This window comes from Callorhinchus milii, unplaced genomic scaffold, assembly GCF_018977255.1.
Source record: "Callorhinchus milii isolate IMCB2004 unplaced genomic scaffold, IMCB_Cmil_1.0 Scaffold3, whole genome shotgun sequence".
Classification (NCBI taxonomy): domain Eukaryota; kingdom Metazoa; phylum Chordata; class Chondrichthyes; order Chimaeriformes; family Callorhinchidae; genus Callorhinchus; species Callorhinchus milii.
In genome coordinates this window covers 33,168,639-33,194,110 of record NW_024704744.1, presented here as the reverse complement: position 1 = coordinate 33,194,110, position 25,472 = coordinate 33,168,639, and the positions used below count along the sequence as shown (strand labels likewise).

The following is a 25,472-nucleotide window of genomic DNA, read 5'->3' as shown; positions in this document are numbered from 1 at the left end:
ATGTTTCAGTCCCTCCAGCTTGCTCCCTCCTTACCCCTTTTCAGATCACATCTAAGACCTTCCTCTTTGACTGTGCCAGGAACAGGAACCTGTTTTGCTTTATCATCATATTGCAGCACATTATATTTTGCAGGAGCTTTACATAGCTTGTTAAATATTCAATTACTAACCAAGACTGTCCATCTCCCCATCCTGTCTGTCTTGCCTTATAGTAATGAATTTAGCTTTACCATACTCACAGCGAATGTAGGGAATTGATTTGAACGTGAATTGAGACCAAAACATTGCATGGAACAATGTATTTATATTGCGCACTTCACATGGGTAGAGTCGCGGAGTGCTTAACAGTGACGGAGCTTGACGCCGAGCTGGGGGAGAAGGAAGGTGACCGGAGGCACAGTCAAAGAGGAAGGTCTTAGATGTGATCTGAAAAGGGGTAAGGAGGGAGCAAGGTGGAGGGATTGAAACATTTGAAAGATGACAGATAATTTCCTGGGTTACCCAAAAGCATAAATCTGTATCACATTTAACAATGTCTCAAAGTCGTAGTGCCTTCAATCAAAACAAAACACAGAAGCATTTTACATAGAATTTGATCATATTGGATAATGTGAGTAGAAAATTACAGCCTTAATAAGATGCCATATTTTAGAGTTTCCTTTTATTAAAACAGTTTATGAATTGTATGCTCTTCAAGGTAAGAAATTGTATAATGCTGGGAAATGTAACAGTTTCAAGCATGGTTGGTTAGATGAAACATGGATAAGTAAAGCTCCCTCTCCCTTGCTGCAACTGTGTGCCTTAACCCTTAAGACTGTCTCAGGAAACTCCTGCCGCTGCCCCTTGTTATACTGAACCAGAACTGAATGCCGTAATCCTGTTGCAATTTGACCAAGCATTAACCAGTTTAAGTATAACTTTTAGGGCTTTCAGCTCAACTCATTTGGTGATATAGCTCAGCATCCTGTATACTTTGTTTATTGCTGCCTCACACTGTTTGAACATGGTGAGGGACAAGTCAACTAACAACTCGAGTCTCATTCAACCTTTCCCTTGACAAGTTCTATTTCATCCATGGAGTACTGATCTACAAAAATAACTTGTATTTCTATAGAGCCCTTCACATTCTATGCACAGTATCTCGAAGTGCTGCGAGTGTCTCATCTGAGTTCTATTTTTAATTCCAACATCCATTAGCTTGCGTTTGTCCGCCCAGAACTTCATTTGTCAGTGATCAGGCTAGGTGTTATGTTTGACTTTTTTTGTAAGATCTTGTCTACCTGATTCCTGTCTCGGTTGGCATATCATGCACTGAATTTATAAATCGTGATTCACAAGAATTGGGGACTTAGCAATAGACCCATGAGGCACAACCTTATTAGCCCCACCTTATCTGCTCACTTCCATTCACCCCATGTCATTTGTATGACATTTGCAGAATGAATAGCTGAGGAGAGAGAGTCTTTTATAATAATAGTCCTTGCATTTGTTATAGCATCTTATCACATCTTCATGACGTCTCCAAGAGTATACTGTAAAGTGAATTGACTGTGTATTTTTTGGGTGAAACGCGGCAGCCAATTGTGCACAGCAGTGTCCCACAAACAGTCGTGGATTGAAGTGACCAATTTATTATTATTATGTGTGCGTTTGGGCACTGCTGAAGACTAACCAGCAAAAAACATATGTATTGCCATTGAGAGCACTTTGATCACAGTAAAGTTAGATAAGCTGAAATCCCACTGCTCGTTAAAGTTGCCTACATACTTATACTGGGCAAAATGCCATTTATCATGGAGGTGTATGCAAATTATGTTTGGAAATCACTTTCTACACGCACACAGGTAATGTTGGTAAATTTATGGCCAGCAGAAATGTGTACTTTAGATGGCTGCTGCTGATGACTTAATTGTAAACCACTTTGTTGCTCTGCTGAAGGAAGGGGGAAAACAACCCTTATTCTTGATACCAATTGCTATTCATTTGACCCCTGTTGAAAGTATACATGGTGGATATTGGGTGAGGATTAGATTAGACTCACTTCTGATAGTTAGCTACATAGACTGCCATTGTTTGAGATCACATGCAAAGAATATTTACTTTCACCAAGTTCCAAGTTACCAGAGGCAGTATCTCTATACAGTATTATCTGAATTATTACCCGTGCTAAAATTTTACAGCGTGGGTACAAACGTCTTGAAATCAAATCCTAGCAGTTTGCTGACCAAGGTTCAAAATAACATGCATATTGGTATAACAAATAATAATAATAATCTTTGCAGTTGATATATCTTCGAGACGTCTCAAACCGCTTGACAGGATATATTGTAAAGTGAAATGACTGGGTATTTTGTGGGACGAAATCCAGCAGCTAATTGGGAAATCAATGTCATACAACAGTCGTGAATTGAGTGACCAATTTATTATTTTTCATTTTGATTTTTCAATGTGATCCGCCAATCGACTAACAACCAGGTTCCTACTTACTGCTGGGTAAACAGAGGCGTGTGGAGTAAGGAAACTTGGTTCAGGTTTCGCTCTGCCTGGGAATCAAATCCATGTCCTCTCGCTTGCGAGGCGAGTGTTCTAACCAATACGCTACAGGACTCCACAGTACTTTATCAAATAACAAGATTAATTCAGATGAAGAAAGTGCTTTAGCCTAACTAATCTCAAGCTTCTCCCCACAGCATCAATCTGTGTTTTAAATGAGTTCAGTATCCTGGCCTCATCCACTCTTCCTGTTCTTTTGTCTTGCTGCTTCTTAAGGTATTGATCTGGATTTACTTTTTCCATTTTTCATTTAAAATGTTGTACACCTCTTTAAGGCCTTCCCTCTGAGTCATCTTCTCAAGACTGAAGAGCCCTAGCTTGTCTAATCACTGCTCATAGCTTATTCCTCTAAAACTGCGATCATCCTCATTGCTTTCCTTTGCATTGCCTCAAGGACTTGGTCAGCCTCTTCATGTCTTGGTGACCAGAACTGCATGCAGTGTTCTAGATGTGGCCTGACCAGAGCCCTAGATAATAGCTTCAGTATGACGTTTGGGGATCTGAATTCTACTGATTTAGAAATATAGTTCAGCATCCTGTTTGCATTGTTTATTGTTGTCTCACACTTGCCATGGTGAGTGATGAGTCAACACTCCTAGGTTTGTGGCTGCAATGTGTAGCAAAGGTGGTAGTGAGTTGATGAAAATACTGCACAAAAACCTGAATCTCTGACCTCATCAGCATCAAAATGCGTCTTTTCCTAATATAGCTGATCAGTGCCAGGTAGGCTAATTAGCTCAGACTGAGTATACAATGAGGTCCTTTCCAGTTAATCCTTTCATTTGATTATAGTCTTTTACGTCAAAGTGCTTCACTGTGTTATCCTGGAAAGTGGAATGACTTTTTTGTGGATGAACGCGGCAGTCAATTTATGTAATTCAAAGTCCCACAAACAGTGATGAAGCGAATGACCAGTTTTATTTGGAGCATATTATATAGGAATAGTAAAATATTTAAATGGAATTTTATTTGGGGGTCCATTTACCAGGACACTAGGGGAAACTCCCTTCTCTTTTCGAATATTGCCTTGGGATCTGTAACATCGACCTGAACAGAAAAATGGGACCTCAATTTTACATCTCATCTGAAGGACATCACCTCTGATAATGCACCAAACTCACAGCACTGCATTTGAGTGTTAGCCTGCAGTGTTAGTATTTAACTTCCAGATCCCAACATGGGGCTTGAACCTACAACCTCCTGACTCAAAGGTGAGAGTGATGCTAACTGAGCTAGGTTGAACACAGATGGAGTCCCAATACTCCCCCAAATTAAATAGTTTGACTCCAAACTCTGATATTCCTCCAAATCATGAGAAAATCACCATCCAGTCCCCAGGCAGTTACAAAGTTCAGCTGCACACAACACACAATTCTGATTTGAAACAAAATTCCCGTCTAAGATGCCTACTGGTCAGTCAATCTCTTCAAGCTCCTGTAGTAGAAACCCAAATAAAGTGGCACATAATATTGCACATTCAAACCAATTTCTCTGAAAAATACAGAATTTCTCACTTGGTGCATAGAGCAGCATTTTTTCTTAAAGTAACAGCTCATTTAAATTTTATGCAATGAGCAGCCCAGCGTGATACATATCACATTTCATATTCTGTTTGGAACTCATTCTCACAGCTTATTAGGCTGAAGAATCACCAAGTTTTCAATCTGGCTTGAAGTTCCATTTTTGGTTCAGTTGTTAACTTTCCATTTACAATGGTTGAGAAATGTAATGTTCACATGTTGTTTGTTGATGTTTTTCCAGCCATGAACACAAAGGTTATTTCAGTTTGCAGGGCAGAGACTTATAAATGGTGCTCCAGCCACATCTATTCTGTCTGCGGCTTTTGTTCCATGAATAGAAATAAGCTCTACTTCATCATAATCAAATGTGATAGCATATCTACCAAAGAAGCAGAGGATTTAGTTAAGTTGCCTTCGAGCTCTGCATCTGAAGATAATGCAGGGTTTTTTTTCTGATATTGTGAGTGTAAGAAGTTTGTGTATGTGGGGAATATCCCCCTGGAACACAGCACTTTCACATTAGTTTTCTTGGAAGATGGCTTGGCAAATGGCAAAATAATGTCTGTTCAAGAAAAATTGTAAGGAATAAGTGTGTAATTTTATCATGATATACCTTTCACAGTGAGTCTTTTATAGAAGTTACAGTTCTCCAGTTACAGCTTTGAAACTTCAACACAAGCTGCTATTTTATAGCGCAAAATATTCATTTATAGTTTTGCTGTCGTAAAAGATTTGTAATCTGATATGTACCCTGACGGCTCCAGTGTTATCTGAGGGGGTGGAACAAGAAGACAATGACATTTTATACGGTGGTAGGGAAAGCTACCTTCCACTGATCACTAAGATGCTCCGTTAATCAGTTGGCTTCCGCAAACGAACAACAGATCCAAGTTATTCAACTGGGATTGCATCGAAATGAGGAGACAGCAACTAAGTACATCCGGAGGGGTGAGTCAATGCTTCACCTCCACAGCCTTAGAACCTCAGACTGCTTATCGAGAGAGTGGAAACTGCTCCACTCGGTAGATTTTCTGCTGAAATGTTGACTTATAAATGATGTCGTGGTTTTTGTGATTTTGAGAAGTGATATTTAACTGTGCCAAGAGTGAATTACAAAATTATTCTAATTGACACATTACAATGTGACAAAAGTGAATTGCAAGCAATTTATACCTTTTTTTTCTGAATCCATGATTGGAATACCATCGTTCAGACACCATCTGGTCTGCTACATTTCAATGATATACTTTATATAGCTTGTGTTTTACTTAAGGCTCTGCTATTTAGGGGTCTGGCAGTTTTCAATGCATTCAATATTTATCCACACACTCCTTACCATTGACATACAATAATTTCCTGATAGGTGTTCAGACCTTGTGATATTTTTAGTGCAGATATATCAGGAATTAATTTAGTTTATTGCAGGGAAGTTCTGTGTAATGCTGTATAATATGTAATATTGATTTCTAACAGTTTACTTTAGCTACTGAGCAACTCTTGCTATTTTTGATTTAACCAAAACCATTTACTTCCCTTCCAGCTACTCTAGGGAGAAGCTACTGGATAAAAAAAGAGCTATAAGGTCTTGAGTAACATCTGTTTCACTGAATATTTGAATTAGTCCAGTGGTTTTGGTTTTAGCTAAAAGACATCTTCTGATGAGTCGCTTTCATTTAGTAGCATGACAAGGCTGCACCAGCATCTGTGTCATGTATTGCAGGCATTTTCATTTCTCGGAGCTGCTTGTTGTCTCAATATGAAAAGTGCATTGGTTTTAGAAAATGAACAACAAACTTGAATCAATAAATGTGAATGTTGTAGGAGGTAATCAACAATGTGACACTTAAAGCTGCAACGTTGTAAATTAGCTGTGAAGAAACTAATAATCCTTGCATTTGATATAGTGGCTTATCATGTGTTCGAGACGTCTCAAAGCGCTTCACAGAATATACTGTAAATGAATTCCCGGTATATTTTGTGGGTGAAATGCAGCAGCCAATTAGGCACAGCAGTATCCCATGAACAGTCATGGATTGAGTGACCAGTGTAATTTTTTTGAAGGACTTATTACCCCCAGAAAAGCGCTTCGCCAAACAACTAACAGCCAGGTTCCTACTTACTGCTAGCTAAACAGAGATGTGTGGAGTAAGGAAACTTGCCCAACATTTTGCGCTGCTGGGAGTAGAACACAGGTCTCTTTTTTATACAATTTAAATACAGGATAACACTATTGCAGCCTCTTAAGAAAGATATGGAGGTCAGTTTTCTTGAATTTTGTATTCATTCAGTGTATTTATTGCATAATACCCAGGGCAAGTAATTGCATAATTCCCTAGGGTGTAATTATAGCACTTTTTAAAAGCTACAACTCGCTTCATGCAGCTAAATCTATACTTTTTTCTCTCATGGACTACTGTCAAAAATATAACCTAAAATTATATATCTGTTTCGAGAGACTTATATTTTGAAGTGAGGCCAATTTGTCAATTCAGAGGGTTATTTGTACTGTACTTCTAAAAAATCTGCTCACAATCAGTTTCCATTTACTGCACCAGCAAGAACACTAAGAAGACTTTGTTGCTGGGCAACACAACTATTCTAAGGCTTTTATCACTGTAAATTTATGAAGTGCAATTAACCATTTTTGAGTGGTAGAGTCAAAGAAATTACCTATTCTTTTAATTAAGTGCACGTTTATTTGGGTGGAAATTGGAGAGGGAGTCAGAGTGGAACGTAAAATGGTAACCAAGTTAATGCTTTGACCCAACTGATGCTCTCTGAGCTTCCAGAACACTAAACTATTAACCTGATTAAAGAAAATGTGGAGTTCTGTATCTCAGAGCGCTCATCTCGCAAGCGAGAGGACCTGGGTTCAACTCCCGGGCAGGGTGAAACTTTAGGCATCTTTCCTTACTGCACACGCCTCTGTTTACCCAGCAGTAAGTAGGAACCCGGTTGTTCGTCGATTGCCAGATCACTTTTCCGGGGGGAATAATCCCATCAAAATAATAAATAAATAAATTGGTCACTCAATCCACGACTGTTTGTGGGACATTGCTGTGCGCAATTGACTGCCGCATTTCGTCCCACAAAATACACAGTCACTCACTTTACCATATATACTGTGAAGCGCTTTGAGATGTCTCGAAGATGTGATGAGGCGCTTTATCAAATGCAAAGATTATTATTTGTTAAACCAATAAACATGTTACCTTGAACCTTGGTCAGCAGACTGCTAGGATTTGATTTCAACAAGTTTGTATCCACGCTGTAAAATTTTAGCACGGTAATAATTCAGATAATAATGTATAGAGATACTGCCTCTGGTAACTTGGAACTTAGTGAAAGTAAATATTCTTTGCATGTGATCTCAAACAATGGCAGTCTATGTAGCTAACTATCAGAAGCGAGTCTAATCTAATCCTCACCCAATATCTACCCTGTATACTTTCAACAGGGTCAAATGAATAGCAATTGGTATCAAGAATAGGGGTTGTTTTCCCCCTTCCTTCAGCAGAGCAACAAAGTGGTTTATAATTAAGTCATCATTTGCAGCCATCCAAAGTACACATTTCTGCTGGCCATAAAGTTACCAAGATTGCCTGTGCGCGTGTAGAAAGTGATTTCCAAACGATAATTTGCATGCACCTCCATGTTAAATGGCATTTTGCTCAGTATAAGCATGTAGGCAACATTAGCGACCAGTGGGATTTCAGCTTATCTAACCTTACTGTAATCAAGGTATCCCACAAATCACAATAAATTGCAACAAAACTATCCTTTTAAGAACTTCAGTCACTGGGTTCAAATTTTTCCCACTTGGCTCCTGTTAACCCTGAAAGCCAAATCATTTAAAATGTAGGATGGTCCTAGCTGGACAAGCAGTGCAAGCTTGCTACAAAGTTCTCTCAATGGCAATATAAATGATTTTGCTGGTTAATCTTCAGCAGTGCCCAAACACACACTCTTGGGCCCCAAGCCTTGGTTTTTAGCAAACTGCGCAAAGTACTCTGGTTTTAGTGGGTTTTGTCTCTCCAGGGAGAGAAAGTTCATTGTATTCCAAACACATTTAAGCAAGGTGATGGGTTTTCACATTTGTCAGATGCCCGGCTGAACAAAACAAGTTCCCAAAGATTTGATTTACAATTGATCGCTGAACCTTTTCTATGTATTTGTTGTTTGTTTTATTTGAAATACGTTGTGTTCTTTCTTTTTCATTTTGGTTTGTGGCATTGTGAAGCAGTCCAGTATTGACCATTATCAGAAACATTTTAGTTTTTTTTAACCTTAAACAAAAATGGATGAAATTGTACTTGGGATATGGTCTTGTAATTCTGTGCTTTTTTTCATTGAAGAATCTTGTTTGAAATCAGACAAATGGGTCCAATTTGTGCATTCCTTAATAAAGAATCCCATTAGGATACCTGATGAGCCATGGGAATGGCGCTAAAGAAGTACATTGCATCAAAGAGGAATTCCCATTGGTCTATATGATGTACTTCCAGTTAATGGAAGGTCTCCCAATTTGTGGATTCCTTATTAAAGAATCCCTTTAAGAATGAAAAAACTGTCAATTATAGGACTGAAATAACATGCTGTGTAAGACAATATTAATAACCCCGTGTTTGATATGGTCTCAAACTTTAAGAATCTTGCAGAATTGTGGAAAGTTCTGGAAATTGTACTTCTCACAGAATTGTCACAACATCATAAGATTTTGTTCGGATGAATAGACTCTTTGGCCCATTTGATCTCAATCCTTCCAAAACAATAATAATTTTGAATATGATATAGCGCCTTTCACAACATATGCAGCTTGAATCCACAACCTTCTGACTCCAAGGTGATACTGCTGCAACTAGGCCAGGATGACACACAACCTTCCACCACCACACTAACTTCCCATCACAGCACTAAACTGTTTTTTGTAATTGAGTCCAGTGGCCTTGCTTGAAACACCCTTATTGGTAACCTTTTCCCATCATTAATTACCTTCAGGGTAAAGAAATACTTCCTGGTGTCTGTCCTGAATTTTCCTTTGCATCTTTAAACCTGTAACCTCTTGACCTCTTAATGCATCCTAAAGTATTATTCTGATTGCATCTGAAAGTAATTTACACGTGGCTATCACATTCACTACAGTGAAATATGATTTCCCACATAACTGAATTTTGCCATAATTTTGAAGCCAGGCTAACTTAAATTTCTCTTAAGAATTACCAAAAATGGTTTAAAAGTTAAGACTGTATTTAATAATCTGTTATAATTCCACACATGCTGAAATCTTTCTCTGGAAGAAAATAGATTCAGGGGGAATATCTTCCCTTGCATTGTTGGGATAACACTAGCCTCTTAATAGCACGACAACTCACAATTGTTTCTGTTTAATAAAAATGAACTGGTGGCTCAGTAGATTTTCTCCTTAAATGAACCTCTCATTTAATGGTACGCCACAGTAATGACTATGTATTATACTGCCACATGTTAATCAACAGATTACAATCTTTGAAATCGAGGCTTTAGCTATAATGTAAACAATAGATTCTCTCTTATGTTCTCAGCAGGCTAGAATGCAGAATTAAATCAACCACAGCTTATATGAAGTCTGAATTAAAGAATCATGGATATCTGGGAGGTATTGTTGAGAATAGCAGTTATTTTATCAAGGACAAACTGCAGTTTATAAATTGGATTTTTTAAATTCATCATTCCCAAAGGAGAAGCAAACCAAGACGTCACTCTATGTGAAGGGGGTTACATAAACGCAAGTTGTTGTTTAGAAGTCACAAATGTAACCAGGATTTTGCTTTGGAACTGCTTCTCAGGTAAAACACCCCAAAAGTCTCACAAAAAGTTGGAAAGAAAACAGGTTGCAAATTAAATTTTGTTGGCTTTCTTGGGAATCCTGCTTATTTCATGCATTTTCTATATTAAGTTTGTTATCTAATTATAAGAATTATTTAAAATTGTCACCATAGCTGGCAATAGAGGGGACTATGGCTCTCCATGGTGTGTAACGGGAGGTGAAGTAAAGCAAGTGTAGCAGTCAATGAGTTGAGTGAGTGGGTGTTGGATCCAGTGCTGGAGCTCACACATAGACAGAGACACACATGCCCTCTGCAGTCTTCAGTGAAGTGCGGACAGGATGCACGAGGAGAATGTAGCTCAGCTCAGACCCCGCTATGGATATGGCACAAAAATGCGTGCCCGTTAAATACTAACAACTTATACGTGCAACTGCACAAGCATTAATGGCTTGTTTACTAATTTGTATTCGAAAATTAACAAATTATTGTGTGATTGCTGCAAATCAGCCAGTGTATCAGTGCTTTGGGACATCCTCCCGACGTGAAAGGCGCTCTATAAATGTAATTTTATTGTTGTCGTTGTTTTCGATGTATAAATAGGTGTGCAATTTCTTTGCTGTTGTTGCTGCATATGTCTTTGATTCACGTCACACATATGTGGCTCAGTACAAATCTGAGTTTGACAATACTGTATCAGAATATACTCAATGCTTACATTAAGCTATAATATCAATTCATAAGGCTAATTAATACATCAATCTTTTCTCACAGTCTCTAACATCTCCTTGATCTTACCCACCAAAAATCAGCATTGCCTGAGTGATGGATTGCAAAAATCCAGGGTTGTCACAGTCCTTGCCTTTTGGGCATAAAACAGGAGCTGAAATGTCGATTCAGTCTATAAATGGTCACAAAGTGAACTCTAAAGCACTCTGACAACATTGTTTTTTATCACATGCAGCTGTGTACAGTATAATGCAGGCATATTTGATAATTTATCTGTGGTGTCCTTCTGTTGTCTCCATATTCATGTAACAGAATGCACTGACCTCTCTAAGGGGGAGGTAAACAGTTTCTCCTTAGAACTAAGCTGGCTCCAAAGTGACATGTTTGGTAATGGAATATGAGTATTCTTTGTGCCGGTTTTGGTAGCCCCATTACTGAGCCAGGTGGGTCCATGGTACTCTGGGGCATCGTTGGTCACAGTACAGCACAGCTGACTCCTCAATAAAGGGGCAGACCAAACACTTGGAGCAGGGATTTCTTCCCACTCAGCTCCTGTTAACATTGCAAGACAAAGCCCGAATGGACAAGCAGTGAGTAAGCTTGCCAGGGAATGCTCTCAATCGCAAGCTATATAGTTTTAACTGATCCAGCAGTACCCCGACACATACTCTGGGTTTCCAAGCGTTGGCTCTCATCAACCCGTTTTAGTAATCTGTGGGTAAGAAAGCTGTGTCCTTCTGGGGAGAGAGTGTGCAATCCAAACATATTGGCAGCAGACATGTTGAACTCTTGTCTGGTTTGCATAAGCGAAACATTTTTTTTTGGTCACCCGGGTATCAGACATATATGGAAACCCATTACCCTTCTTAAGAATATCCAAACCAAACTGAGAATAAGCACAATGATGGGTGTGTCAGACACACCCATGTGTCAGACACTCACCTGACCAAACCCATCAACAACAGCTTGCACTTATATAGCGCCCTCCATGCAGGACAGCGCTTAACAATGGCGAAGCCTGACTCCGAGCTGTGGGGGGGGGAGTTAGGAGGTGACCGTAAGCACGGTTGAAAAGGAAGATTTTAAGGTGGCACTTGGAAAAAGGGGAGAGAGGGGGCAAGGCAGAGGAATTGAGGGAGAGTGCTCCAAAGTTTTGGGGAGTAGTGGCTGAAAGTGCGACCTCCAGTGGTGGAATGGATGGTGCGAGGGATGAGCAGGAGGAGCTGGGTGGTGGATTGGGGATTGAGGAGGTTGGAGAGGTAGGAAGGTGCCATGGAGTGAAGCAATTTGAACACGAGAGTGAGGATCTTGAAGTCGATCCGTTCGGTGATGGGAAGCCAGTAGAGCCTGGCCAGAACTGGTGAGATGTGTGTACGGAGTTTGGTCCGGGTCAGTATGTGGGCAACAGAGTTCTGAATGAGCTGGATTTTTTGAATAGTGGAGCTGGGGAGCCCAGCAAGGAGTGCGTTTGAGTAATCCAGGTCGGAGGTGACAAATGCATGCACAAGGGTTTTGTACGAGCCCAGGTAGGTTGAAGAGTGCAGATTCGCAGAAGGGAAGGCGTTGACAGGAGTCAAAGGGTATGGATTCCGTCTTGTCCACATTCAGCTGCAGGAAGTTTACATTCATCCAGGTCCTGATGTCTGCCAGACAAGCCGATAGAACATTGGTGGACCTGGAATCGATGCTGGAGGAGGCAAAGTAGATTTCTGCATACATGTGGAAGTTTACCCTGTGTCTGCAGATGACATCGCCAAAAGTGAGCATGTAGATTAGGAAAAGAAGGGGGCCAAGGATGGAACAGTCCCACTAAGGTGGATGAGGGAGGAGAGGCGGTGGATGAGGATGGCGTGGTCGACTGTGTCGAAAGCGGCCGAGAGATCCAGGAGGACGAGGAGGTAAATGAAGCACTGGTCGCAGATATAGAGGACGTTGTTTGTGACTTTGACAGCGCTGTCTCTGTGCTGTGGGCAGACTGCAGGGGCTCGAGAGGGAGTGGAGGGTGAGGTGTGACTGAAGTTGAACTGCAACAATGCATTCCAGGACTTTGGCAAGGAAGGGTAAGTTGGAGATGGGACGGTAGTGTAAGAAGTTAGAGGGATCGAGTTTTTTGAGGAGGGGTGTGATGACAGCAGTTTTCAGGGGGAGTGGAACAGAGCTTGTAAAGGGAGACATGGGGGGTGGAGGCTGGGGGTTAGGACGATGTGGCCAAGCAGATGTTTCCAATCTTTGAAGTGAAGAAATCTATGTTCAATAAAGATTTTTTTCTCTTAGGCAGCAATAAAGCTAAACCCTCTGTTAGATCTTGTTGCTTATAAGCAGGGTTTGGTTAATATAGCCTGCAGTAGTCCTTGGGGGTGGAGGGGAGGTAAGCGGGGTCTCCTTGGGGCTGAACAGGCTCCACGGTGACATACTTGGTAACAGAATGTTGGAATCAATGTTGGCAGTCTGGATGATCCTGAGTTCCTGAGCCAGGCAGGTCCGCAGTATCCAGGGCACTGTTGAGGTTAGCAAAGTCAACCTGCCTCATTGTCAAGACTTGGGAGGGCAGATCAGTGACTGGGGGCAGGGGATCCTCCCATTCAAGCTCCCGTTAACGATGTAAGCCAAAGCCCTAACAGGTAGGATGGTCCTAGCTGGACAAGCAGGGGGAAAGCTTGCCAGGCAGTGCCCTCAATTGCAAGCTATGTGGTTTTAGTTGGTTAAACTCTAGCAGCACCCACACACCCTGGGGTAACCAAGCCTTATGTTCTGCCAACCTGTACCTTAAAGGCCATTTTAAGAGTGAAATCAGGAAGCATTTTTTCACTCAAAGGATGGTAGAGTCTGGAATTCTCTCCCGTAAAAGGCTGTGGATGCTGGATCCATCCACACCTTCAAGAGTGAGGTTGATAGATTTTTGATAGGTCAGGGCATTAAAGGATATGGGAAGAAAGCGGGAAATTGGAATTGAAAGGATTAATTGAGGTCCAGATCAGTCATGATCTAATTAAATGGTGGAACAGGCTTGAAGGGCAGAACGGCCTCTGTCATTTAAAGAGTATAATGAATGTGCATATTAAGCAAGAGAACAATCCTGGCTTTTAAAAATTATCGTGATGTGTAGAACATTAAAGCACTGCACAAACAGCCTTCACTTTGTTTCTGGTTTCAGTTATACTAACAACAACAACAAAATGACATTTGTGTAGTACCTTTCACATTGGGAGACGTCCCAAGGCGCTGGAAGCAAGTGATTCAAACCGTGTGGAGTAACCTACAAACTGGAGGAGCTCTTCTGCAACAATCTGTACAGCCACTGTTATTAAACATTCATGTTAACATTGTCTAAGTTTTGCTGTTTTTTACTTTTCTATGCAATGGAAACTAGTGTTTAGATAGCAAGCGTATCTCAGACAAGAGAAAGGTGTTGTCTTTCGAGAATCTGTTCATTCTATTGTTTTCAATACTGGACTACTTCCAATAGTATTGAAATGGAAGATATGTGTGACACAGATGGTGCAGGCGAACAGAAATGTATAGGCTGTTAGGACAATGGGGACAAGTAAGGGTCGAACACGCTACTGTGTAAAGCTTCTAATTTGGGATGTGAAAAAGCAAGTGGGATGCAATGTACTTGAGATATTAGAAGCAATTTTTAAAAAAGTATGAAAATATTGCAAGTATTCACCACCTTAATTGATACCCCAACTAGCTTAGTAGTTCTTTGTGTAGGTAAGCATTCCGTATTGCATATTGAATAGGATTGCCATGTGAAGTAATGTTAGTGAAAAGTATTCTGGAGAACCAGGAGGTTAGCTTTTTCACATACCAGGCCCCTGAGTTCTGGTGATATTGAGCTAAGCCTTCACTTCAGTGAGGTGACACACTAAGAAGTCAAGGCAAGAGAGAGAGTGCAGAAGATTTTACCAGGTTTACCAGTGGTTTGGAATATGAGCAGAAGCTGGAGGAACTGGAACTTTTTCTTTTGGAATAAAAGATTGAGGGGGTCCCTGAAATTATGAGGGTTTTTGATAAAGTCAATAGGGAGAAATTATTTCCACTGGTCAATCAGCCAGTGAATAGAGAGCATTAATTTAAGATGCTTAGTACACAAGCAAATGTGGATGTTAGGAGAAATGTTTTCACACAAAGTAGTTAAGATAATAAACAACAGGGGTATGGGGAAAGGGTAGGTAAATAGGACTGAAAAGATTGCTCTTTAAAGAGCCAGCACAGTCACAATGGGCTGAATGCTGTAAATTTCTATGTGTAAGGGGCAACTTGCTCTTCAATTTAAAACGCGAAATACTGCAGATGCTAGAAATCTGAACAAAAACAGAAGTTGCTGGGATCACATAGCAGGTCAGGCAGCATCTATGGAGAAAAGAAAGTGAGTTAATGTTAATGTTTTGGGTCTATGACCCTTCGTCAGAACTCAATATTAACAGATTTGAAGGATTCGTAGAATTGTGGAAATTTAGAGTGACAGATGAACATAATTGAGTTTTTACTAACTACTTCAAGCAGAGGGTAGTGAGATTGTGGAATTCGCTGCCTGAAGTGATGGTTGAATCAGATAGTACAGATGCATTCAAGAGAGTGCTAAACCTCCACATAAGGAAGAAGGGAATGGGGGGGTAAGGAATGGGTGAAGACTTGTGTGGAGTATAAACACCGACACTGACTTGTTGGGCTGAGTGGCCTGTTTCCGTGCTATACATTGTTTGTAAATGCACTGATACAGAAACACTGTCAGCACACAGTGAATTGATGCCTTATTTATAGTGTTTCGCTTCAAGCAGAAAAACAATTAAGAGCGAGAAGCCTGATCTCTGCTTGCACTCTCAATTGCTCTCACCAAGGACTGAGGAGAGCTTTGTTAAGCGTATGTGCAAAGCTGCTCTAATTGCTGTTAGTCTATTTTTCTTTTAGTGCGTACAATTATATATTTCTGATTTTTCTCCCCAATGGCACATGCTTCACCACTCACCTCCTTTTGCTGGGTGCATTTCCTTGAGTGCTACACTGCTCCAGTGGTCATTGTTCGTGTGTGTTGATTTAAATCCTTGCCATATTTAATTGTATTTCATTTAAATGAAACTGTTGACTCAGAAATTTGGGAGTCTTTGTGTGCTGTGGGACCACATACTCAAGCAGACACAGACAGGTGAGAATTAACTTTACAACCTGTATAGAGCAGTGTGCATGATACAGAAAAGGTCTAATTACTGACATGGAGAACAGAATACACAGTTGAGGAGCTTTCTTCTCAGTAGTTTTCTCTTTCTTTCCAGGATCTGTTCTGAAGAGCAGCAGCTACAATAGCTACATCTATACCCACTTGTTTGTTTAACCATTCCTTCAACTCTAACCATTCAATCTATCTCACAGATACCACTTTCTCAGTTTTACTTTTTCATCTCACAAAAAACATCTCATTAAAACTTTCATTCTGTCTAGGGATTGCAATCCCGGGAATCCCGATTCCGGGATCCCATATGATAATGATGCAAGCGTTGCAAGGAAAAGAGAGCATGTCTCCATCAAGTTCATGCCGAGCAAGGAAAGGATCACGAGAGTCTATCAGGTCTATTAACAAATGTTAGTCAAATAGAACAAAGTCACAAACTTATCAATACAATAGCATTACCAGGCACAGCAGTACAAATGTTCAGTAACTTTCCATCGCAGACAAACTGCATAGCTGTATAACACTATAATAGTTCCTTAACAAGATTTGGCTAATCTACAGTGATTACAAATATGTTTCATGTGACTAAACATAGCAATAGTATATGTATATATACACATCATTCTTATCTCGGGACCAACTTGCTCATAATGTTTCAGTCACCCTGAAGACTGAATTGGAAGCCATACTCTTTGGCTGTCCTCAATGTCTTGCCCCTTCCTACCTCAGTGATCTGCTAACCCCATTATCAACCTGTTTGCTCCCTCTGCTCAGCAAACTCCAACCTGCTCCACAACCCCCGCCCAACCTTCAGCCTCTCTGTCCCCAATCTTTGGAACTCCATCCCACATTCCCTTTGTCTCGCTCCCTCCCTTGCCTCCTTCAAGGCATGTCTCAAGACCCTCCTCTTTGACCGTGCCTTTAGCCACCCTCCTACCCTCCCTGCCATTCACCCTCCCTTACAGAAACCCCAACCCCCTTCTCAGGTCCAAATTCCTGACTGTCCAGTGCCTTGGAACGTCCTTCCGACGTGAAAGGTGCTATACAAATGTAATTTTGTATTGTATTTTAAACCACGCTGACCAGCCATGACAGTCCATGAGACAAGCTCTTTAATAATATTATGCAATGCCCCTGAAAAGTTCTTGGGGAATGGGATCCATTGGATCAATTCTTGAACAGTCTGAATTAATTTGCACATCCTGCATTTACAGTGCTACAACTATACAGCATAATATAGTCTATGGGACACTGGACACTGCTGTGCGCAACTTGCTGCCATGTTTCACCCATAAAATGTACAGTGACTACACTTTACAGTATATTCTGTGCAGCACTTTGAGATGTCTCAAAAACGTGATAATACACTAAATCAAATACAAGGATTAGTATTGTTATTTTGTGGGACACTACTATGCGCAATGACCAAAGTCTACCATTGCACCATCAGCTCTGCTAAATTTGCCTTTTACTTCAGGATCATCCTGTACATAGAAGACAACCTTATATTTCTATTCCCCCACCATCCATTATTCTTCACCTACCTTCCTATCCCCCTTCATCCTCAACTCCAACTTCAAATGCAAGGAGATGATGAATTGCTTGGGATCCAAAATCAAACAGATCCGCTCGGCCTCCTCTGCCTCTGACTCTTGGGGAGTCCTGGAGTCCCTTTGCCTCGCCCCCTCCCTCCTTACCTTTAAAGCTTATCTTAAGACCTTTGTTTTCAATTAGGCTTTTGGTCACCTTTTCTCTCCCCCGCACCCCCCCTCACTCCCGTCTTCCTCAGCTCCCCGACCCACGGCACGGATTCCTAGTAAGTTGTGTGAAGCTTTAAGATGTCCTCCAAATGTGAAAGGTGCTATATACTATATAAATGTAAATTGTTGTTGTTACCTTGATGCCAGCAATACCCGAGTCCATGATGAAAGAGGTAATAAATGAGAGATAATATGGTTAAAGCAGACCACAACCATCAGATCTGTTAGAATTTATTTTGTGGCAGAATTGGGTGAAAGAAATTCCATTGATGTATGGCATCGGGACTGGGAAGAGCAAGGCAGAAAATAAAGCAGAACAAGGAACTTTTTATACTGTAGATTGTGTCTGTGCGAATGTCCACCAGAGTGTAGACCTGGTGGTTACAGCTTTGTGGTGAGAGCAATTTGAGGTGAAAGAATTGAAAGCATCAGAGAAGATTTATTGGTGCAACATTAAGTGTAATTTATCTCTGAGTGGATTGATACAATACACAGAACAAGCCCGTTGACAACACTGCTTTGTACGAACTTTCAAAAAGCACTTGACAAGGTCACAAAAGATTTCCAGAAAAGCTGAAGGCTTGGGGAAATCAGTAGTGAAATTGCAAACTATGAAGAAATCTGGTTTCACAATAAAAGCCAGAGAATAGTCATGAATTAGAGTAACTGAAGCCAGGAAACAGTCATAAGCGGAATGATATGGGAATCTTCTCAAGGCCCCCTGCTATTCATAATATTTATTAACAGCTTCTATAACCGTATTGTAAATGCATGTCTTTGCTTCCACATGACACTAATCTGTGTGGGAAAGTAAAATATCCAACTGAGTGAGAGAGAGAAAAGGAGAGCCATTCATCTGAGCTGAAAAGTGGCAAATCTCATTGTTAGTAATTGTGAAGTAGGACATATAGGTATTAAAAATAGTAACTGGCTGCTAAGTAAGGATTACACCTATAAGGACGAGAACAGTACAATTACTTGCATGTGACAGTTGACCCAAATGTGTATTAATAGATACAGGGTACAATTCCACAGAAGTAACCTGCTCTATAGCTTTGGTATTTAGAAGCCTGTATCTAGTTCTGGTCACGATATGAACGATTATTTTAATAATAATAATAATAATCCTTGCATTTGATATAGCGCTTTTCACGTTGGGAGGACGTCCCAAAGCGCTTCACAGAACACACTGTAAAGTGAATTGACTGTATATTTGTGGGCGAACGCGGCAGCCAATTACGCACAGCAATGTCCCACAAACAATCATGGATTGAAAATGACCAATTTTATTATTGTTTTGTTTTTTGGAGGGATTATTTTAAATATTGAAGTTAAGATTTTTGAATGTTATCCTCCTAGGCTTTCTGATTCCTCTCTCCAGAAACATCAACTGATCCAGAACTCAGCAGCCCAACTTCTGTTCAACGTTCTGCGCACCTGTTATCTACATCCTCACCAAGCCCTATTGTCTCTGAGTACTTAAGAGGAACACGTTTAAGATCATGGTCCTGATCTTCAAATCACCCCATGGTGTATTTTCACTCTACATATGCAATCTTATCCAGCCTGTACCCTAAGAATTAATGATTCTGTTTTTCTGCTTGCTCCAAACTTATTTTTCTACTATATTTGACCAGTTTTCAGCCACCTTATTGCTGCATCCTAGAACTCCCTTCGAAAACCATTTTGCCTTTCTAGCTCTGTACCAACCCTCATAAACATCCAAAAACATACCACTTTATTTTACGTCTGTTCAGCTCCCTCCCCTCGGCTAACTCGGGGCTGCTGTGTGTCCCCCATCCTCTTCATGTTACCTAGGCAGCCCAGATTTCAGACACTATGTTCCTAACCTCTGGAACTCGCTCCCTCTTACCTCTCTCTTTGTCTTTAAATCCAGCCTAAAGACTTACCCCTTTGACCACATTTACAGTCATCTTTTTTCTCCCTGTCTCCTACATTCATGGTCTGACCCATCCTTGCAAAACATTGAGACATTATTCTGTGTGAAGGGTGCCATATAAAAAATGCAAGTTGATGTCAACATTTTAACTCTTAAAATTTAGATTTTCTGCTCATTTATCAATCACTTTGAGACACTCTTTTACATGAAAAGCATTTTATGATCCACATTGCTGTAAAACTGCTCCTCATCAACCTTATTTCAGGTTTGTATAAAAGATGATTGCTTGTTTCTCATTTTTGCAATTCATGCATGAAGCTGAGACCTGCTGTAGAATTTGTCTAACAGACATTGTAAAAATGGGATGATCTGGAGATGTGGTAATTGTATGTTTTTTCCGTATTAAGTAACTCTCTAAAATTAGTACTTGAAATACATGGTTACTATATCTTGGGACTTCAAAATATGCACCAGTTAATATTCAGGGCATTTCAACTGTCCCTGTGATAGTTACATTGCATAACTCTGAAATGTGAGAGTGATCTCCCAGAATTTATGACCTTCTGTTATGCCTGTTATATTTAGAGATTTTTTTTTAAACGATGCAGCTATATGTGTTTTTAAGAGAACTTTTTTTTTACTGGAATATTAAAGACAATTATTTTAAGGAAGATTATTTTGCTCTAGTCAGCTTGTCAGTATCAAATATAGGAGAATTGCACAAAAGAATTAAAGGGAAGGTTATATAAAAAAACTTCACACTGAGGAAAACTGAAATATTGCATTCTTTGCCTCAAACCATTTTTAAAGTAGAATCTGTATATTTTGAAAGAGGATTAAAAGTTAATTTAAATAAGCCCAGGGTCCTGGCATCAACCACCCTTCCCGGTTGTTTATCCTCTGAGTAAAGTACATCTTGGTGTCTGTCCTAAAATTGCCTTTGCAACCCTAAACCTATGTCCTCTTGATCTGTTGTCTTAGTGCATCCAAAACTATTGGTCTGAGTTTATTTATTCAATCCTATTTATAATCTTCAAATCTTATATTTATTAAATGGCATAGAGAGTGATCAGAAGATTGGGATCAGATTAGGTGACTTCATGTGGAGAAAAACATCAGTGCAGTCTTGATGGGCTAAACATGTTGTTCCTTCCTGTGAAACATCAATAACATCAATAATTCTACCTCTTATATCAAAGCCCTTCAGAAGTATAGCTTCAAACACTGCGACTAGCGATTACTACAGATAGAAATCTTTTGTTACGTGGGATTAATGTATTGAAAGCTATAACCTACATTTGTTCTAGCAATGATCAGAGACCTCTGCTGGTTAGAATAAGAATCTGTTAGAGGGTGGTGGATTCATGTTGTAAATGTGCTAATATGAGTTTTCCAACATACTGCTGTTGTTCTTTATAATGGGGAACTGGGAATAATCATGTTTTATTCTACAAATCTATTCAGTCATTGCATGAAAAGTTTGATAACTCCCTCCTATAGGTCTGGAGATGATCTCATGGCATCAATAATAAAACTAATATTTTCATATTTTTGGTCACAAATTGTTTTGGACGTTGCAGCACAAAGTCAAACAGTGGAAAATATTAGCTGAGCATTTTGAACATGTGCAAAGCCCTCCCTCGATACAGTTCTATATGTTGTATGGTGTCGTGTTGTGCACCAAAGGCAATTGTAAAAATAATTTTCATTTCATTAACATAAAGAATGAAGTTTTGAAATGGTACAGAAATGTAATGAGAAGGGTGGCTAAGCTGGAAGGGTGAGATGAAAAAGGGGGCCAAAACCTTCAAAGTCACTACCTTATGCCATATTGTCCTTACTATTGTGTAATCTTTATTCTCTCCCTTTTTCCTATAGTTGACAACTTGCCTGAAAGAAACCTCCTTACAAATGACTCTTTCCTTTACAGCTGTTGCTATGAGGAGACAACTCAGAAATGACTGATGTGGAGGCTGTTGTCACCGATTTTGCAGCATCAGAACGGGCAGGCCGCAGAAACGCCTTACCTGACATCTCTTCCACAGGAAGCAGCTCAGTCGATCTATCACATAAACTCTCTCAACTATCCTTGAGCACCGATTCCAGCCAAGAAGGTAATGTAAAAAGTACAGTATTGTATTTTCCTACATAGTGTGTTGAAAAGGCAAGTCAAGAGTTTCACTAAAATAATTCAACCCACAACCTACTAACTGTTGCCAATGAGGCACGGAAACTGTTCAGTTATGTGATTTTATTTACTCTTAAATATAAACTTTGAGAAGGCAGCAAGGTTGATGTTGTATCAGAATAGAGATCTGAGTAAAGTGTGAGGATGTAAGTTACTAATCTTGGTCATACTATAAGAAGGAGCTGGTGAATGATGGACAGCCCCTGCAAGTCATGTGCAGGGGATAGGGAGGGAAAAGACTTGCTTCAGACCATTTTCCACAAATCTCTCAGCGGTTCAGTTTGCACTTGGAATGGAGAGGCTCGAGAGCAAGTCTGGCTACCCAACCTTTCTGCAAAAGGAAGCATAACCTAAAAGGAGAGAAAGAGAGAGTTTTTTTTTGAATAACCAGAAACAAAATTCATTCATCTCTCTTTTCTGACATCTCAGTTGGTAAAGTCACTGCCTAGTGCTATATTGTCCTTAACTTACCTGTTTAATAACGATAATCCTCGCAGTTGATACAGTTCTGACCAGGACTGCCTTCTTCCACCTCTGCCATATTGCCCGCCTCCGACTGTACGTTACCGCAAATGCAGTCGAAACCCTCGAAACCTGAAACCTCAGCTCTACCATTCAAAAGATCCAGCTCATTCAGAACTCTGCCACCCCCATATTGACCCGGTCCAAACTCCGTACCCACATCTCACCAGTTCCGGCCAGGCTCCACTAGTTCCCCATTACCAAACGGATTGACTTCAAGATCCTCACACTCATGTTCAAATCCATTCACTCCCTGGCACCTCCCTACCTCTCTGATCTCCTCACTCCCCAATCCACCATTCGATACTTCTGCTCGACTGGCACCGGCCTCCTGCTCGTCCCTCATACCCTCCACCCCACTATCGGAGGTCAAGCTTTCAAGCCACTATGCCCTAAAACTTTGGAGCGTTCTCCCTCAAACCCTCCGCCTTGTCCCCTCTGTCCCCTTTTCAAGTCCCGCCTGAATATCTTACTTTTCGACCATGCTTATGGCTACCTCCCCCACTGCCCCCCGGCTCAGAGTCAGGCTCCACTACTATTAAGTGCTCTGAGACTCTACCCTGTGTGGAGGGCGCTATATAAGTGCAAGTTGTTGTTGTTGCTGCTGTTGCGTATGATGTCAAAATATTTCAAAGTGCTTCACATGAAATTGCTGTGAACTGTAAGTGACTATATCTGTAGGAAAATGTGGCAAATTTACCCACAGCGAATGACCAATTATCTGGAAGATTTTCAGATTCAACAACATGAAGATTTGTCAGCAGGCCATTTAGTTAGGGAAGTGGAACTGGCCAAGCCCACATTCTGTCCCCATCTGTGACATACATTGGTGAATCACTAGAGAATGAACAGGAGAAGAAAAGGTAGTTGATTTTTTTCCCCCCCATCATCCTGGGATCCTGAGACATTTTAGTGCCTTGGCTGAGATTAATTAAAACAAATAGGACATTGGAGTCTTAAAGAAAAAAAAGTGCTTTATCTGGTCACTGCTAAATGCTCTCTAGCAAAGCCATGTCTTTCAGCAGCTGTGTTCTCTACATGGAAACAACTGTATGTCATGCAGCATTGTGAGATTTTGCTTGATTCTGCAACTTACAGTGGTTCCCCATGAGAAAGTACTGTTTACTTTGGAGGTATATTTTGCCTGGGGCCATATAACAGTGATGTAGGTAGAGCTCATTTACGCCCACTCTAGTAGGTCTGTCATCCTCAAATACTAAGAAGTAGTTTTTATGAAGACACAGCAAATGATTGCTTGACTACTAATGATCAGCAGAAGGCAGACCACAACAGTATTGGGTCATTTCAATCATTTACGAGTATTGTTGGGTAACTTCTCTCAACCACTTTTAAAGTGTCGAATTGACCATTATCCAATAAATATGAGAAAGACATTCAGAAATAAGTAATGGTTTCCGATCAAATTCCTAATTATTTGATTCTTGTTTTTCAATCCCAGGTGAAGGAACAGAAGGGAAAGCTCCTGCATCAGAACCACCACCCAAACCTCCAGAAAACCAGGAAACAAGCAATGCGTCATAATGGGTTGCTTGGCTACAATACTGCATCAGCTGCGTGCAAATTATTTTCACAAGAGACTCTTACAGATGTTTTTACTGTGTGACCCAACATATGGAATTATACAAAACGACACAGCAAATCCACTGTCAGATTTGGAGATCATTATTTCAACTCGTAGAATAATGGAGTGAACTAGACATTAGCTTCTCAGCAGAAAGCAAAAAACAAAATTGAGACGTTATGATCTGGACAGACTGCTTGTTATTTTAACTACTGCTATTCTGTTTAACTGGCAGCAGTTAGTTACCAAATCACTGGCTTTATTTACTCAGAATCAATCTTTATACAATTAGGCAAATATATTAGCCATAGTTGGATAGAACAATCATTAATGATTAGCGATTTGTATTATTGAATTTTTTTTTTAAATTTAGGATTATTTTCTTGTTAAAGTTCCGATAATACAGTAGTTGCAAAAGATGACATGTTCAGTGGAATATCCTAATTCATTCCTACAAGTATGTACATGCTCTTTGTGTTGTCCTTTCTGTGATGCTTTAAATTTCCAACCTGCAAGGTATTTTTGAGCATATTCTGTTATAAACTGCTGTAGTTTTGCAAATATTTTTAGATGTGATTTTGATATAAAAGTTTTCTTTCAAAGTAAACTGCTACCTTGTTTGTCATTCTGATAAAAATATTTATCTTGTGATTCTATAATCAGGTTTCCTACTACAAAGGTAAAGATAAAGTGTCATCATATGATTTGCAGTGCACATTTCTTTGTTCATTTATTGATGTTTTACGATTTGTTATAACACTGATAATTTAATGGAGAGGAAAATGTAATGTTTCAGAACAGATTTGACAACTATTAAACCTATTATGAAACATTGCATTTTTCTGATTATTTGGTCATTGTATGAACAGTAAAACACTAGCTATGGTGTGAATCTCACTCCTCTTTCAACTTCAGCACAATACAGGTGAACTCCATTATAATGCGCTTTGCTATAACTTGTCTTTTTAAAGTGGTGTGTCGGGATGTGGATTCTGACATTTACTCACCTGAAAAATCCAAAATGTGGGCATTATACTTCAAATGAGGGGAGCTAAAGCAACCAACATCCAGGTAATCAGCTCAAACCCGACTTCACTTCTGACCATCGCACAGAAAATCACAAGATTGGTTTGGATAAAGAACACCTTTCGACTTATCTGATTTAGCTTGCTCATCCCTCCAGAACGCCCACCATACCATCCCCCAATCACAGCATCAAGCTGCTTTCTAAATTAGTCCAGCGTCCTGGCCTCAACCACCTTTCCTGGTAACCTGTTCCAGTGGTTGATTACCCTCTGAATAAAAAAATCTTACTGGTATGTGTCCTACAATTGCTCTTTGCAAATCTAAACCTTTTGTTCTACTATCCTTGTGGTGCAACTGAAAGCATTGATCCGTGTTTGCTTTGAGACACCTCAAAGATGTGATAAGACACTATATCAAATGCAAGGATTATTATTATTACTGTCCTGTAATATTATTATTGTGGAGTACTGTAGCTTAGTGGTTAAAGCATTCGCCTCACAAGTGAGAGGCCGTGGGCTTGATTCCCAGTAGGGCGAAACGTTGGACAAGTTTCTTTACTCCACATTCCTCTGTTTACCTAGCAGTAGGTAGGAACCCGGTTGTTAGTCGATTGGTCGATCGCTTTTCTGGGGGTAATAAATCCTTCAAAATTAAAAAAAATAATAATTTGGTCACTTAATCCACGATTGTTTGTAGGACTCTACTGTGCGCAATT

At 40.1% G+C, this 25,472-nt stretch overlaps 1 protein-coding gene across 1 annotated transcript; it reads left to right on the top strand.

The window, feature by feature from the left end:
- Nucleotides 1–4,851: 4,851 nt before the first annotated feature.
- On the top strand, nucleotides 4,852–24,338 carry pkib (protein kinase (cAMP-dependent, catalytic) inhibitor beta). The gene is made up of 3 exons (XM_007899297.2): nucleotides 4,852–5,021; nucleotides 21,370–21,553; nucleotides 23,609–24,338. Exons 2-3 carry the CDS (start codon nucleotides 21,397–21,399, stop codon nucleotides 23,689–23,691), a joined length of 240 nt encoding a protein of 79 aa, XP_007897488.1. The 5' UTR covers nucleotides 4,852–5,021; nucleotides 21,370–21,396; the 3' UTR covers nucleotides 23,692–24,338.
- Nucleotides 24,339–25,472: the final 1,134 nt, after the last annotated feature.

What these genes read in the sequence shown, in the direction of transcription:
- pkib (XM_007899297.2), top strand. Translation starts at nt 21,397, where the DNA reads ATGACTGATGTGGAGGCTGTTGTCACCGATTTTGCAGCATCAGAACGG. An exon ending in CACCGATTCCAGCCAAGAAG is followed by an intron (nt 21,554 to 23,608) that starts GTAATGTAAAAA and finishes TTTCAATCCCAG; the next exon opens with GTGAAGGAACAGAAGGGAAA.